The following is a 16,627-nucleotide window of genomic DNA, read 5'->3' as shown; positions in this document are numbered from 1 at the left end:
GAACAGTTCTGTATGTTTTCCTCGCTGTTGGAGTTCTCTGGCGGTGTGTCTCCTTTCATCATTGGTTTAGATTTCCTGTCTCATCCTGTTGTCTGCTTGGTTGTCATCAATCCAGACCCCTCCCCCGCCCCCGAGGCTGTAGTTTCCCATCCATCTCCCCTCCCCCGTCCCCCCACTTGCTCTGGTCATGGCCGTGCTGTGGTCCACAGCGTGCGTGCCCTTGTTGGGTCGGTGCTTTGTCTTCATGTCTCATTAAATGGTGTTTTTCCCCATAGCAGTAAGTTGAATTGGTGAATCACTATGCAGTTCCAGGAGAAGGCAATGGCAACCCACTCCAGTATTCTTGCTTGAAAATCCCATGGACAGAGGAGCATGGTAGGCTGCAGTCCATGGGGTCGCACAGAGTCACATACGATTGAAGCAACTTAGCAGCAGCAGCAGCATGCAGTTACAAGCATAATGTAGATGGATCCTAAACGGCATATCATGTATAATTCATAAATGAGATTGTGCTTACATAAAGAAATGATCCTCTTAAGTGTTGAATTAATGGACTTTTACATATGCAGATGACACCACCCTTCTGGCAGAAGCGAAGAGGAGCAAAAAGCCTCTTGATGAAAGTGAAAGAGGAGAGTGAAAAAGTTGGCTTAAAGCTCACCATTCAGAAAACGAGGATCATGGCATCTGGTCCCATCATTTCATGGGAAATAGATGGGGAAACAATGGAAACAGTGTCAGAGTTTATTTTGGGGGGCTCCACAATCACTGCAGATGGTAATTGCAGCCATGAAATTAAGACGCTTATTCCTTGGAAGGAAAATTATGACCAACCTAGACAGCATATTGAAAAGCAGAGAGATTCCTTTGCCAACAAAGGTCCATCTAGCCAAGGCTATGGTTTTTCCAGTGGTCATGTATGGACATGAAAGTTGGACTGTGAAGAAAGGTGAGCGCCGAAGAATTGATGCTTTTGAGCTGTGGTGTTGGAGAAGACTCTTGAGAGTCCCTTGGACTGCAAGGAGATGCAACCAGTCCGTCCTAAAGGAGATCAGTCCTGGGTGTTCCTTGGAAGGACTGATGCTAAAGCTGAAACTCCAGTACTCTGGCCACCTCATGTGAAGAGTTGACTCAATGAAAAAGACTCTGATGCTGGGAGGGATTGGGGACAGGAGGAGAAGAGGACAACAGAGGATGAGATGGCTGGATGACATCACCGACTCAATGGATATGCGTTTGGGTGAACTCCAGGAGTTGGTGATGGATGGGGAGGGCTGGAGTGCTGCGATTCATGGGGTTGCAAAGAGTCGGACATGACACAGTGACTGATCTGAACTGAGCTGACACAATCTCCTTTCTGTGTTGGTGCTCGTATTTAAGAGTGTAAATCTCATCAGCTTTTGCACAGTTAATGTCTCTATTAGACTCTAGAAACGTGTCTTTTACGGTTAATAAAATGTAAAGACGGCACCTGCTATTATGGTAGCTTTCATTCTTATTTTCACAGGAAGCCTGTTTTAATGAATTTATTTTGAGAAGTTTTAAATCAAATTCTATGTCAGGATTTTACATTAATGTCCAAGAGGTGGTTAGATTTGTTCAATGTTAAAATAGGTATTATGGTAACTTCCTTATCAGTTAATTTACTAATTTAAAGTATAAGATGTTTTTATTAAGGGAAAATAACTTATACAGAAGTTTGCCTGAGAATAGACAAGTGTTAAGGGCCTTTGTTGTACGGAATCCTGTGCTTTAATAAATCATGATGATGTAATAGAATTGTATCTTCCTGAGTAATAATTTCTAGTGTTTCTCTAGTAAATCTTGAACAGCTTATTTAACTTCTGTGGTCAAAAAAATGATCTGTTTCCAGTCACGTGTTCTCTGAATCTTCATGTCACTTACACGTTTGCCCTCATTTTTGCTTTCCTGTATTTGCCTATTCGGATGCTTGAAATTTTAGCTTCAAAGTCGCAGTGAATCTGGTTTCTCTTCATTTCTTTGCCTGCATCTATCAGCCTCATGATATAAGGAAGTGGCGTCGAAAGGTAAACTATTTATTAATTTAGCAGGCCTTTCTTTCTCTGTGAAGTATTAGAGTCCTTTTGGTTTAACGTGAATGAACACCGTGTGGTTATGTCCTGGTGAATAACTGACGTTTTAATGGAAGTAATGAAACTCACCCACCACTTAAACTGTGTTGATGGTTCTGTTGGAAATAGGTCATTCGTTGGGATAATTGTAACAGTTTGCCTTTCTCCCACTTGTTTGCCTTCTGATCATCTCGTTGTTTATAATAGACATAGTATTATTTATTATTTTTAAATTTTCTTTACTTATTTTTTTTGCCGTGCTGCATAGCTTATGGGATCTTAGTTCCCCAGCCAGGGATCAGACCAGTGTCCCGGCAGTGAACGTGCCAAGTCTTAACCTCTGGACCACCATGGAATTTCCGCTTAGTGTTTTCTTACAAGGAATGACTGAATGAGAGCCATAGATGTTAGATTTTCGGGAAGCCAGTTTAATGATGGTGGGTCGCAGTGTGCAGGAGACTCTGTGTGCCAGGCTCGTGCTTTCTGCATCTGTCATCTCAGCCCCAGGTGAGGTCCAGGCTGCTGCTCTCCCCGTTCAGGAGACATGGACACTGAGGCTTAGTGAGGCCGGTCACCCTGCCCAGGCTCTCATACCCAGCAGCACGATGCAGACTGGTCTGATCAGAGCCTGGACACTTAACCGTGGTGCCGTCCAGCCCGGTTTCCTCCAGACGCTCTCGTGTCCGTCATGGCATCATGATGGAGGGAGCCTCAGGAGGGAGCTCACTGCCTCTCCGCTCGGGTCACTTGGATGAGCCCCTGTTGTTGGAGTCCACTGCCCCACGGGCTGGCCTTCCTTGTCCCTCTCCTGCTCCCAGCCCGCTGACCGAGCACTCCTGGGCCTTCCCGCAGGACTGGGGTGGCCGCGCTCCAGTTCAGCCCACTCAGTGCCCGGGAGCCCTTCTGCTGGGCACAGCAGAGCAGCGCCGTCCCCCTGGGGTTGGTGACCTGGGTGTGCCGCTCGCCCGCAATGTGGCCTGCTTTGCCCTCCTGTTAAGTGGACACGGTGCTGCCCATCCTGGCCCCGTGGGCACCAGTGGGGCAGCTCCCATCCTGGGGGAGGGCGGCCAGGCTGCGGACCCAGAGGCCTTGCTCAGGAGGAGGCCCGGGGTAAGGGGCTGGCGTGGTCCCTGACCTTGAGGCAGGTGTTTGTCTCCACTGAGTCCACAGTCAGCCCAGGTGCGTCACTTCCCTGCTCTGTTCGTTGTTTTCTGATTTTTAGAAATGCTTATTTTAACTTGAATTTGAGATTGATCCCTGTTCAATTCCATGTGGATAATTTCTAGGCTCTGTAGCCTTCTGGTGTCGGAGGGTTCTTGTTAGAGCGCAGGGGAGGGTGCCCAGTTTATCCAGTTGCTGTTAAACGAGTTCAGCTGTGTTTTGCAGTAAGTCACTTTGTTGTCACCAAGCTCCTGTGGAGCTGCACGGGATCAGCATTCTTTACAGAATCCCACTGAAAAGGCACAGGTTAGTTGGTTAAAACAAGGCACTCATTGTTTATAAAAATACATGCCATGTGTGTTTCCTAAAACTTTCCCTGGCTTAACCACACACCCAGATGTATCAGTGAGACCTGTCTGGACCCTGCGGGGTTAATCTTTTCCCTACACTGTCCTACCTGTGCTCACACCCAGGACCAGCAGAAAAGCTGGGAGTCCAGGAGAGATCACCTTCTTTTTGTGTTTTTATTAGTTTATTTGTTAATTGAAAGAGAATTGCGTTACAGAATTTTCTTTTCTGTCAAACCCCAACATGAATCAGCCATAGGTACCCATATATCTCCTCCCTTTTGAACCTCCGACCCTTTAGGGTGATACAGGATCATCTCGAAGTGAAGACCTGGGGGTGCTTTATGGAAACCGCTCTGAGCGCATGACCCTCAAACTGCGTGTAAGTACTTCAGTGTGTGGCCCCCAGTCTGTCTGTTACGGAGAAATGTGATCCAGGCATGTGGTGTTCGCGTGGAGGTGTAGGTACCTTTTCTGTGTTTCTCTTGTTGTCATGGGATCCAGTAACCTGCATCATCTCTCCAAATGACCTTGGGTGGTGGCACAAGCTGTATCTTTTCCTCCTTCAAACAGAAAGGTCTGGGTGGCTTTGCTGAGAGGTTTCATACTCTTGCTGTGGTGCTTCTGAGCAGCATCCGGCGATGAGGACAGTCCTTTCATCAGGGCAGTTCATGCCATGCAGGGTTCACGGGGCTGGCGTCGCTCTGCTGTCATGCCCGGCAGGGCGGTCTGGTCACTGGATTCCAGGGAGGGCAGAGCCAGGCTGCAGGGAGGCTCCCGTCCAGGGTCTCTGCACTCAGTCAAATGCTCTTGCTGCCCCACAGCCCGGCTTCTCTTGAACAAGACTGTCCTTAAGGTGGCATTAAGCTAGAACAAGGGTTTCTTTTTGTAATTGTGGGAAAGCATAGCTAATAGATTTTCAGATAAGATTCTGGTTATAACGTAAAGCCTGTGTGATTGCCATTTTCAAAAGTCTATTTTTAGCCAATGTTACACTTATCTCACTCCCTCAGCTGCCAGCTTTCCGGGAAGAGGTAGGAGATGATGAGACTGCTATCAAACCTAAAGCCTCGACCCCCGCCATGCTGCAGTCCCTTCGGCTGGACCGCCTGCACACAGGATCGCTGCGCACAGCCAAACAAGAGGACATCAGGGACACCCACAAGTAAGCGGCCTGTGTGCGCGTCGTCAGTTTCAGGAGCCCTGCACCTCTTGTCTTGAAAGAGTTGCAAGGATGATTTTAAAGGAATACCATTGGGTTCAGTGCCTGTGTTTAGTGGTGAACTTCAGGTCCTGGGGAAGAAGAGCTCAGTGACCTCAGTGATTTTAGAAAATGTCCTTCTCTAGAGATTGACTCCTGTGGCAGCTTTCTTCCTGCTCTTGAGAGAGGTCTGACTGGCCTGGGGCACGTTCCTGACGGTGACAGCCCCGTACCTCTCAGGTTCGCTCTTGAGGGTCCCTCCCTTTTCCTCAGGGGTCTTGTCTCAGGAGACTCTGTCCCCTCCTGTGACTGACACTGTCCTCATTTAGACCACCACCTGAGCTCCCGTCCTGAGCCAGGCAGCACGCGATCGAGGGCACGTGTGGTCACCTGACCAGCAGCCCTGCATGGTGACCATCGCTCTCCTGCCACGGCCAGGGCCAGTCACCCTGCAGGAGGCGGGCGCAACCACCCAGAGCAGGGGAGCTCGCCTTCTCCTGGAGCGTTGTCACCTGCCGAGCAGCGACTCTGAGGGTGGGTCGGGCTGCCCTCTGCACCAGCTGGCCTGGAGTGAAGCCCTCCTCGGGGGAGAGCTCGAGGCAGAAAATCTCAGCTTCCTGGGGCGGTTGTCTGTATCCAGAAGCCTGCACTGCTCGTGTGAAGCGTGTTTGGTGATGGAGACCCCACCGTCTGCTGCGAGGTTGAGGCGCGGATGTTGCTGGACACCCGTTTCTCTCAGTAGCTCTTGTGGAGGGGTGTGTGTTTGCACGAGGGTGCCTATTAAAGGTCGTTTTCTCTCCCCAAAGCTCGACAGGCTCTGAGGACAGCCCCGAGAACAACCCCAGCAATAGCACCAGCAGGCAGGACTCGCTGCAGAAATCCCAGAAGAAGAAGGGCATCAAGTCCTCCATCTGCCGCTGGTTTAATAGGAAGGAAAAGGGCCAGCCTGAACACCCCAGCAAGGAGGCGTTAGCACCAGGTGGGTGCTTCCCTGTTCAGAGGGAGGAGGGCCTGCAGGCATGTCCCTTCTGTGTCTCCCCCATTGTCCCTATGAGGCTCCTGTCACTCACGCTGGGGGTCCTCCTGGGAGCCGGAGAGGAGGAGGTGTCTATCTTCTCAGTGGGTCTGAGATGATCAGATGAGTTAGTGAGTGGATGGATGGATGGATGGAGGGATGGATTAGTGAGTGGGTGGATGGATGAAGAGATGGCTGGCTGGATGGGTGGATGAACGGGGCATGGAATGAATACAGCAGATGATTGTACTCCAATGCTAGAAACATATTCTACGAATTTGATTGAGTAGGAGCTGGGCAATGATTGTTTCCTCCTAACAGTGACACGTGTTTGGAAACGGCCTAAGTGCTCATCAGTGAGGGGTGAAATACAATCTGTGGACACCCCACAATGAACAGCCCGCCCTCCTTCCTGCCACCTTCCCCAGGAACTCATCATGGGTTCTTCTCATGCCCCCCACCCCACCCCACAGCCACGCAGGTCCTCCTGGGGTCCCCTCATCACACAAGGTTATCATTAGGACCTCATCTCACTTGGCTTCATCTCCTTGAGGACAGTACGTTCCTGCCTCTTCAGCCACAAACCTGTTGAGTCTTGTTTGTGCTGGGTTTGGGGTTTACAGGGGTAAGTGGAGCAGATGTGGTCTGGAGCACAGTTAAGTGGCAAGAGAGCAAAAGGAGCAGGTTATTAAATGCTATCCCTAGTATTTATAAATACAATGCTGAGATGGATGGTGCATTGATTCTATACTGATGCTGTGTGTGCCCCTTACCAAGCAGGTGCTGCCCCCTCCCAATTTACAGAGGAGGACGCAGTGACGGTCACGCAGCCAGGGAGTGGTGAGGGCAGGTTCACACCCACGCAGCGGGCCCAGGCACTTTCCCGAGCCCCAGCCACCTCTCTGGTGGATGCAGAACGAATGAGACAGTTCTGTGGCATGATGATTCAGTGGACATGAGTTGGAGCAAACTCCAGGAGCTAGTGAAGGACAGGAAAGCCTGGAGTGCTGCAGTCCACGGAGTGGCAGAGTCGGACACAACTGAGCGACTGAACTAAAACCTGAGTGTGTGCTCCCCTGCTTCAGGTGTGTCTGAGCCTTTGCGACCCCAGGGACTGTAGCCCACTAGCTCCTGTGTCCATGGGATTCTCCAGGCAAGAATACTGGAGTAGGTTGCCATGCCCTCCTCCAGGGCATCTTGTTGACCCAGGGATCGAACCCACATCTCTTGTTATCTGTTGCATTGGCAGGCAGGATCTTTACCCCTGGCACCACCTGGGAAGCCCCAGTGGACGCAGACAACTAGAAATGCAGAAAATCCGGGCTGCTCCCAAGGTAAACTGGGAGAACAGCAAGCACAGGTTGTAAAGACAAAGACACAGGATGAGCGATAACAGTGCCCACAGAGACAGGCAGGAATGCGGTCACCCACATAAAGGAAACACCTGTGCCATTTGGAAGAGGGGCCCATCCGCCCTTGGAGGGGCAGTTGGAACTGGAATGAAAACCGAGGCCATGGTCAGCAGTGCCCACCCTCACGACCCGGGTGGCATGGTGTCCCTCAGTGGGCTTCCCGTATCCCCAGAGCTGCTGGCGGTAACATCTCTGAGTGCCAGGCTGGGAGGCGTCCCCGTGTGAGCTAAGGCATCACTGCTCTCCTTCCAGTGCTGCTCGGGCCCTCTGTGGGCGGTCACCCTCATCCCCTGCCCTGCCACCCGCTGGGGCCGGGTCTCCCCCTGGGATCCTTTCAGCCCTTGAGCTTGGGTGTTCCCAGCCCTCTGCCACGCTGGACTGGGACGCGACTCAGGACTTAGGCTTGAGATGTCAAGGAGACCTTGAATCTGGAAGAACAGCGCCGTGGGAGCAGGAGAGCAAAGCCCGCACGGGGAGGAAGCAGAGCTGGGGAACGTGCCCACAGCCTCCAGAGCCTCCTGCACAAGTGCCTCTCTTTGCCTCTCCTTGGCCTGGACAGACCCCAGCTGCTGCTACTCCACAGGTGATTCCTAAAGATGCATCTCCTGCAAGAGCTATTGTCCTGCTGCTCTGGGGCTGCCTGAGTGTGTTCAGGAGCATCAGACAAGTGGGGCTCCCACACCTCATACTGGAGGTGGGGGGCCTGGTACTGGGGGAGGGTCGGAGGGTGGGGGAGGGTCGGAGGGTGGGGGAGGGCCGGATGCTGGACTAGGATATGATGGTGGACTAGAGCCTGATGCTGGACTAGGGTCTGAGGGTGGGGGAGGGTCTGAGAGTGGGGGAGGGCCTGATGCTGGAGGAGGGCCTGATGCTTGGGAAAGGCCTGATGCTGGGGGAAGGTCTGATTCTGGACTTGGGCCTGATGCTGGGGGGCACATCTGATGCTGGACTAGGGACTGATGCTGGGGGAGGGCCTGATGCTGGGGGAAGCTCTGATGATGGTGGACAGCCTGCTCCCAGATGTACATGGAGGTGAGGATAACTCTCTATGAGAAATCCTTTTTTCATACTTTCCTGACCACCTTGCTATGTTCTTTTTAACTTAAAGATAATTTTGTGCAGTATCGCTTGATTTCTGCCAGACATCAACCTGAATTACCCCTAGGTTACGTATGTCCCGTCCCTCTTGAATCTCCCTCCCACCTCCCCTTGCTACATTCTTGTTTCTATGGATATATGAATAATAGGCTGTTGATAACATAACATGAACAGCTCCCACACACGAGTGTGCACACGCACACTCCCTCGTGCATCATTCGGGTCCTCGTCAGGGTTGCCCTCGGCTCCCCCGCCCTGTGAGCCTCGACACCTGCACTTTGTTCCCACCCTCTGCCTGCTGCCCGCGCTTCAGCAGCAGAGGGCCCTGTCCCCGCAGATGCTGAAGTGATGGAGCCTCTTGTCTCCGGAGCCAAGGGCATGAACACACCATCGGTCGTCCTCTGGGGACACCTACGCTTCCGCCTTCTGGGCTTTCCATTGTATCCGTCCATTTCTCTTAACACAATGTCCGTGTGATGACTCGGGCTCCCATTGCCAGCTCTGGTCTGTTCTCAGTGAGAGTACAGCTTACCCTCTGCACTCTTTATTGGCCCTGGGAAATTTTGCTTCAGTACTTGATTGAAAGAAAGCAATATACAATCCTGTGATAAAAATAGTTCAAAAGTAGCCTGTACATACTTTGTCACATATTCGGGAAGTTCACAAAAGATTAATAGGAAAATAGAACGATAACAATGAATTGTATCAGTAAGTTAAAGGTGGAACCCACATGTAAGGAGACATGCTGTCTGTCTACTGAGATACCAGCTGCATAATAAATATGGCACTGTGACCTGAACACATCTGTTGCTGGCTTTTTTAAAGTGCCACTGAAAAAGTAAAAGTTACATTTGCTACTTATACAATCCAGAACAGCTGTGTCATCACAATCTAAAAATGTACGCGTAGGTCCATTCTTTAGACATGTTTACAAACAGAGGTAAAAAGATGATTTACATACAAATAAGGCCTGTGTCAGAGCTTTGCTCCGCTATCTGTCTGGGAAGGGGCACCTTCACTGTCCAGCTCCATGGCTCCGCGGCGGGTGTAGGGCATCGCGACTGGTCCCCGAAGCATCTCAACGGAGAGGAGGGATCCAGGTCCACAGAGACTAGGTTACAGCAGAGAGTTTCATAGTCGTCTTCTAGTCATCCTTTCAGCCCAAATTTCATTTGAAGCTCACATTTAACACTCAGTACTTTTAAATCACTTCATGCTGCAGACAAAAAGCATTTCTTCCTAGAAAAAGTACAGTTTAGGCCAGTGGTTAAAATCCAACAACAATTGGTTGAAATTAAGTTTGCTTATCTCAGAGTGATGGTTGGAGAGCTTGGTTACATTCTGGAAGGATAATGCACACTGTCATGATGACTTTACACTCTCAGGAAAACCCCTTCTCTCATAGTTTACCATTTAACAATTAAACAAGAATAATTACAGTAAATGCATCATTTACAAAAGCCCTATATTTGTTCATAGGATTTATACAGACAAGCACTACAGTACATTTGTTTGAAAGACTAAAATCAGGTATCAGAACATGAATTGATCTGAAAGGATATTTATAGTCAGAATATACAAGAAAAAGTAATAATAGAAATGAAGTCATAAGTTTACATACATATAAGAAACATTAAATTCTAAAGTATTTTCTCTATGGAATTCATGAATTTTTCCACTAATTAAAAACCCTGTAATAAAATATCTTCAGGTCCATATAACAAGTATTAACAGAGTAAAGATTGCATGGAGTTCAAAATGTAGTCTTTGTCGTATACTGGACGCTGTATAATCATCTGGAGAATTAGTGCAGGTAAACTGGAAACACAGAGAGGAGTCAGTCCTGGGACAGCAGCTGGTGCCCGAGCCCCTGCCCCTCCAGACACCCCTCCACCCCATTCGGGGCCCTCAGCTGCTTTGAGAATTCAGAGAAACATGGAGGACCAAGCAGATCAAGGAGAGAACTCTGTGGCTGACCTTATTCTGACATATAGCTAAAAGCTGCTGGTAAAAAAAAAAACTCAAAAGCCCAATCCAGCTTTCTAGCTGAGACGTGACCAGGACAGAGCAGACAGCCTCCTGCCCTCAGAGCAGCTCCAGGAGGGCTGGGCCCCCGGGCCGGACCCACCAGAGGCCCCCCCAGAGCGGCACCTGCAAGGGAGCGTTGCCCCTCAGTGGCGGCCGAGCCCCAGATGCCGGTGCACCTCCATGTGAAATGCTGGCCTCCGCACGGAGAGGCCCAGGGCAGGGCAGCCTCGTGAACCCTGACTCTCTGGGCCCTGCTCCCTCTGAGAACGTGCACGCAGGGCGTGGCTGGCAGCACCGCCGCTGTGGGAGGGACACCCATGTGCGCGGACACGAGGGAGCCTCGGCCATGCTCTCACCACTCCGGCGGCAGCGGGGCGCCAGGGTCACGTTCTCTGCTGCCGAGGGCTCCCTCGGCCGACCTCCTACCCTCCACTCCCGGTGCGTGGGCTCCATGCCCCTGTGGGACCAGGCCGGCCTGTACTCACCCCTAAGCTCAGCAGGAGCAAGTCCTGACTGTAGCGGAATCCAGCCTCTGCGTTCCCACCACGCTGCCTGGTCCCACGAGTGCAGGAGGAAACGTGCAAACACAGAGTGCGGTTCGTCATGTAATGTCACAAGGGGCACGAGGACACACACACGCGCAGCAGCGCCCACTCCTACTGAGGGTCTGGGGAAACTTCTTGAGGGTGGATGAGCCAGAGAGAGCAGCCTGGGGGCTGCCACGTGGGGGACCCTCCCACCAGGGGGTGGGTTGGGGGGGTGGTCAGACTAGAGCAGCAAACGGCACATTCGATGACAGAAACACCATCATGGGGACAGCCACTCCCTGTGAGCAGCTGCCAGTCTCTCATTAGACCTCCGGATTCACAGCGCTGCTGGACCTCTCTTCCAGCCCTCACAGGATCTGTGAGATGGGACATGGGGAGGGACTGGCTACTTGTGGGTCAGAGGCTGGGCACCTGTGGCCTAGAGCCCCACGATCTGCTGTCCTGGGGGCCGGGCTGCTCTCCCCAGGCCACTTCAGGGAGGGCAGAGCACGGGGCTGATCTAAGAAAGTGGAAACTCAGTCTCAGCCTCCCTCGGAAATGTCCCCACTGACATTTTCTCGTCACAACACAGGCTGTAGGGCCCAATGGGTCAGCCCCGACCCCCAGCCCCCGCTCCAAGTTGACTAAGAAATCTACAGAAACCGCTAGCAGAAACCCGTTGCTCCCAATTGAACATTTTCCGTCTTCCCCTGGGCCCACCAGGAACACATCTGATGAGTGTCTGGCCAGGTTTCCAGAGAGGGCTGAAGACAGCGGGGGCTGCTGATGGAGCAGGCCACCTGTCCAAGCCCTTCTGATTCTAAGAGCCCCGGACACCTGCTGCACTGTGACTTCAAAAGCGATGAAAACAGCCAGTTACACGGTTTACGCCCTGCCTATCTCACGCGGTTCGTAAAAGGTCACCTCCAATATATTATATTCCCAACACCTCGCTCTAGGATTGTTTCTAATTTATCTAAACTCTAATGTCTACGTCACCATGTCCATCTGACAGGGAAATGTTGGATTTATAATCAGGAGAATGGAAAATAAACAAGCAAGCACTTCGACTCTTCAATCGACTGAAAGCTAAGCTACAGTTAAGAACTGTAAAAATGAGCTGCATGCTCCTTGGAAGAAAAATGTTGTTTAAAAAAGGAGAGAGGCACTGGGTCTCTCCCACCCCTGGTTAAGCATATTATTGAGTTCTGGCAAAGAGATGATGCAGCTTCCCCCTAAGCCCCCTCACCGAAAGTGCCCAGCTTAGCACAAGCTTTCCCTAAATATACTTTGCTCTGTGAGAGCCAGTGAGAGCAAAGCTTATTAATCTACTCACGGGAAGGGCTAATAACAGGAAAAAATGCACCAAAGAGACCCTCCAGGCCCTGTTCCCATGGGGTGAGCGCACACTTTCTCTGGGGCGGTCACAGCCAACCGTGGAGAAAGCATCCAGTGAGACACCCCTGTCACAGATGGGACACTGGGGGGGCGGGGGTGGTGGTGCACAAGGCATCTCCTGAGCCACAGAGCCTGACCCCGGCCCAGGCTGTCTGGCTGTCTATCTTGCCATCAAGTGGGGACACAGTAGCCCTGACCACCCAGCCTGAACTAGCAGCGTTTTCTGGCAGAGTAGCCGTCAGAGGGAAAACCAGAGCTGAGTTTGAAAGGGCAACTGCCAGGCCGTGTATTTACGGCCCGGCCGAACTCGGGGGAGGACCTCTCCCGGCCTCACCTTCTTCGTTCACCCCATTGACTGACAGTGTGCAAGGGACCAACAACGGTTACGACGGGGGGAGGACAGGAAGGTGGACGATGCTGTCACTGAATTTAGACTCGGCCATCCTCCCAGTGGGAAGAGTCCTTGAGAGGCTACTGGTGTGGCCTGAGAGCGACTCTTCTGTTTCATGAAAGAGCTCTTGAGCGCTGCCGGCCACACACACATCTCTACAAGCATGGGTGTCAATATAATGCTCTGAGAACACTCATGGGTCTCGGTTTTATTAGTTGCAAGAATATGCTAACATTCAACCAGACAAGAACTTGAAGAAAAACCAGCACAACTGTTAAACGTTTATAAACAGGTGTTAGGATTCCCTGTAGAGCACTGCCCCTTGGGCGTGCGATGGCACTAAAGAGCCCTGTAACCTGGGAAGCAGGCCATTCCAGCTCATCCACATTCTAGCCCAGGGCTGCACATGCTGCCCGACCTGTCACCTACCGTCCGGCTGCATCTTCTTTGACTGCACCGAGGGCGAGGGCAGAGAGGACGGGACCAGGAAGTTTGCGGGCAGAGTCTCTGCGCACCAGCCAGCTAAGCCACGGACATCCTTTGTCTGAATTTTTTCCTCCAAGAAGGTGCCTTCCTAAAGCTTTTATCTACATTTGGAAATTACACGACAAAGAAAAAGACAATTTATAACAAAGAACAAAACAAAAAGCCACTAGCCCTTTAAAATGGCTGACTTTGCTCCTGCACTTTTGTCCACGAGTATCTGACCCGTTTGTGATGACCGTGTGACTGATCTGCCCAAACTGAGAACAGAGGAGCATGGCACAAGGTGGGATCACACGCGTACCAGGACCCTGACTGGACCCTCACTGGACCGCCCTGGCTACTCGGGTGGACGTTCCTCCTGAGAGCAGTAAACATTTCACTTCATGGAAACATTTTCAAGCTGTAACCAGTTCTGTCTCACGCTGGGACGGAGCCAATGGATGCTTCTGCAGGTGTCCCATTCTCCTTGTCAAATCAAGTGTCCTTAAGGTCCAATGAAGACAAGAACTATAGTGTGGCCCTGAGCAGCCAACGGAATGGACAAGGCCTGGAGAGGTCCAGGGTGGGAGGGCACCGAGACCTCCGCGCCCCTCACCCCACCCCCCATGTCCCCGATGCACCCATGCCTGACTGGCCTCTGGAGGTCATGGAAGCCTTTCTCCCTTGCACTGTTCAAGTAGCCTCAATAGTAAAAATAAACTAAAATGAGATAAAGATTCAAAGATACCAACAAAGGACACCTTCTGCTTGTGAAATCACCTTTCCGCTTAGTAGATCACTAGCACTTTTCTTTGTATTTTGACTAGGGAATTAGCAGGATCCTGGATCAGATGGGAAGGTATCCACCTGCAGGAGACTCGGGTTGGATCCCTGGGTCGGGAAGATCCCCTGGAGAGGAAATGGCAACCCACTCCAGTATTCTCACCTGGGAAATGCCACGGACAGAGGAGCCTGATGGGCCGCAGTCCATGGGTCACATAAAAGTTGGGCCCAACCGAGCAACTAGGAACAGAAGTATTTCCAAGGTCCACACTCGTGTGTGTGTGTGTGTGTGTGTGTGTGTGTGTGCGTGCGTGTCGTGTCATGTCTGTCTGTCTGCATCTCCCTCTCGCTGTCTTGCAGTCTGTCTTGGAAGCTTCCTCTCTTTCTGCCTCTGTCTCTCCTGACAGCCGCCCGCCAGTCCGTTCGTCTGGCCCTGGACTCTCACGGGTGCTATGGCTCTGGCTGAGGAGCTGGCGCCGGGACCCTGTCTCCCTGGGCGTGGGTGCGTGCGAGTGTCTGTGTGTCTGTCCGTGTGCCTGCCTGTGGCTCGGCTGCTCTCTCAGGAAGGTGGCGTGCTTGGCGGGCGGCCTGGGGGCAAGGGGGTGTGGCCTCGGGAGGGCAAGGGGCGGGGCTGAGGCGCTCCGGTCAACCTCGCCTCCGAGGCTCCTGGCATGTTTGGGCACCGGGCAGGTGCCAGGCAGGATGGTCGCTCAGGGCCCCCGCTGGGCTGCACCTAGTCCCGCAGGAGGCTCCAAGGCCTGCGGGCCACGCGGGAGGGCGGCGGCCCGGCCGGCAGCCAGACACTTCTGGGACCGCGTGGCCCTCAGCAGGAAACAGGAGGCCCTGTTCGCTGTGCGAGGCCGGGTCTGGTGAGGCCCAGGGTGGGCAGGTACCGAGACCTCCGCACCCCTCACCCCACCCCCCCAGGCCCCCGCCAGCGGCAGCCCACCAGGTTCCTCCGTCTGTGGGATTCTCCAGGCAAGAATACTAGTGTGGGTTCCCATTTCCTTCTCCAATGCGTGAAAGTGATCTCGCTCAGTCCTGTCCGACTCTTCCCGTCTTCATGGACTGTCATCTACCAGGCCCCTCCGTCCATGGGATTTTCCAGGCAAGAGTACTGGAGTGGGTTGCCATTTCCTTCTCCAGATTTCATGTTCTAGTTTTTGTAAATAGGGCTGCAATGAACATGAGCGTGCATATGTCTTTCTGAATTATGGTAGTCTCAGCAAACCCAGTGGGATTGCTGGGTGGTATGGTAGTTCTATTTTCATCTTTTTAAGGGACCTGCATACTGCCCTCCATAGTGTCTATATCAATTAACATTCCCACCAACAATTCATGGGGTCGCAAAGAGTCGGACATGACTGAGCGACTGAACTGAACTGAACTGAATAGTGATAGAAGAGTGAGTGATGTTGAGATTCTGTTGTGTTTGGTATTCCATCCTATGACTTACTTATACAATGCATAAGGACATTTGAATAGATTCTGATTGACCCTTTGCGCTATATAAAGTGACAGGCTTAGACAAATGCATATTGACAGGTATCCATCCTAAACGATCTCTTCCAATTCCCCACTCCATGATCTGTGTGGCTTTACCTTCCGAGAATGTCACAGTGGGGTCGTACTGGGTGCAGCCTTTTCAACTGGATTCTTTCACTTAGCCACATGCATCTAAGATGTCTCCCTGTCTTTCAAGGGCTGATGTTTCATTCTTTTCCACTGTTGAGTGTTATTCCTTTGCATGTATATAGGAGGAAAATAAATGTCCCTCTCCCCTTCCAGGTTCTTGGTTGAGCCCTTTTTCTCCATCATTAAACGCAAACTAAAATGGACTGGAATAGGTGAATTTAACTCAGATGACCATTATATCTATTACTGTGGGCAGGAATCCCTCAGAAGAAATGGAGTAGCCATCATGGTCAACAAGAGTCCAAAATGCAGTACTGCAAGGGACTCTTGAGAGTCCCTTGGACTGCAAGGAGATCCAACTAGTCCATTCTGAAGGAGATCAGCCCTGGGATTTCTTTGGAAGGAATGATGCTAAAGCTGAAATTCCAGTACTTTGGCCACCTCATGCGAAGAGTTGACTCATTGGAAAAGACTCTGATACTGGGAGGGATCGGGGGCAGGAGGAGAAGCGGAAGACAGAGGATGAGATGGCTGGATGGCATCACGGACTCGATGGATGTGAGTCTGAGTGAACTCTAGGAGATGGTGATGAACAGGGAGGCCTGGCGTGCTCCTATTCATGGGGTCACAAAGAGTCGGACACGACTGAGTGACCGAACTGAACTGATCAGGAGAAAGAAGTTTAATAAACATGTATAGCTTTTGCATAGAGAGGAGATGCCAAGGAAAACTGTGTCACTTCCTGAAATGACCAAAGACTTCATCATAAATAGCTCTTCAGCCCCAAACAGGAGACAGACCTTGAGGGGAAGGCAGAGGCCCTTTATGGCCGGTTATCATGCAAAGCACAGTAAATAAGCAGATGATTGTTTGCAGATTTAAGTCCTGACTTCTTCACTGATAAGTGTTCCTTCCTTGAGATGTAATTACCCTTCTCCTAGGTTCAAAGGGGGAGACCCTTACAAATGGAGATTTCCCTAATGAATGTAAATGTACCTCACAAAAGGGCAACCTCAGTCTTCCCTGGTGAGCTAGCTGCTAAGAATCTGCCTGCTAATGCGGTGGACACAGGT

The 16,627-nt window shown here is 51.4% G+C and overlaps 1 protein-coding gene across 1 annotated transcript; it reads left to right on the top strand.

Moving 5' to 3' along the window:
- The first annotated feature begins 1,990 nt into the window (after positions 1–1,990).
- LOC121817883 (liprin-alpha-1-like) lies at positions 1,991–9,143 on the top strand. The gene is made up of 4 exons (XM_042240410.2): positions 1,991–3,983; positions 4,615–4,766; positions 5,609–5,781; positions 7,067–9,143. Exons 1-4 carry the CDS (start codon positions 3,966–3,968, stop codon positions 7,120–7,122), a joined length of 399 nt encoding a protein of 132 aa, XP_042096344.2. The 5' UTR covers positions 1,991–3,965; the 3' UTR covers positions 7,123–9,143.
- The last annotated feature ends 7,484 nt before the right edge of the window (positions 9,144–16,627 follow it).

Source organism: Ovis aries, chromosome 24 (genome assembly GCF_016772045.2).
Source record: "Ovis aries strain OAR_USU_Benz2616 breed Rambouillet chromosome 24, ARS-UI_Ramb_v3.0, whole genome shotgun sequence".
NCBI lineage: Eukaryota > Metazoa > Chordata > Mammalia > Artiodactyla > Bovidae > Ovis > Ovis aries.
The sequence above is the reverse complement of the archived record's forward strand: the minus strand, read 5'-3'. Positions and strand labels throughout refer to the sequence as shown.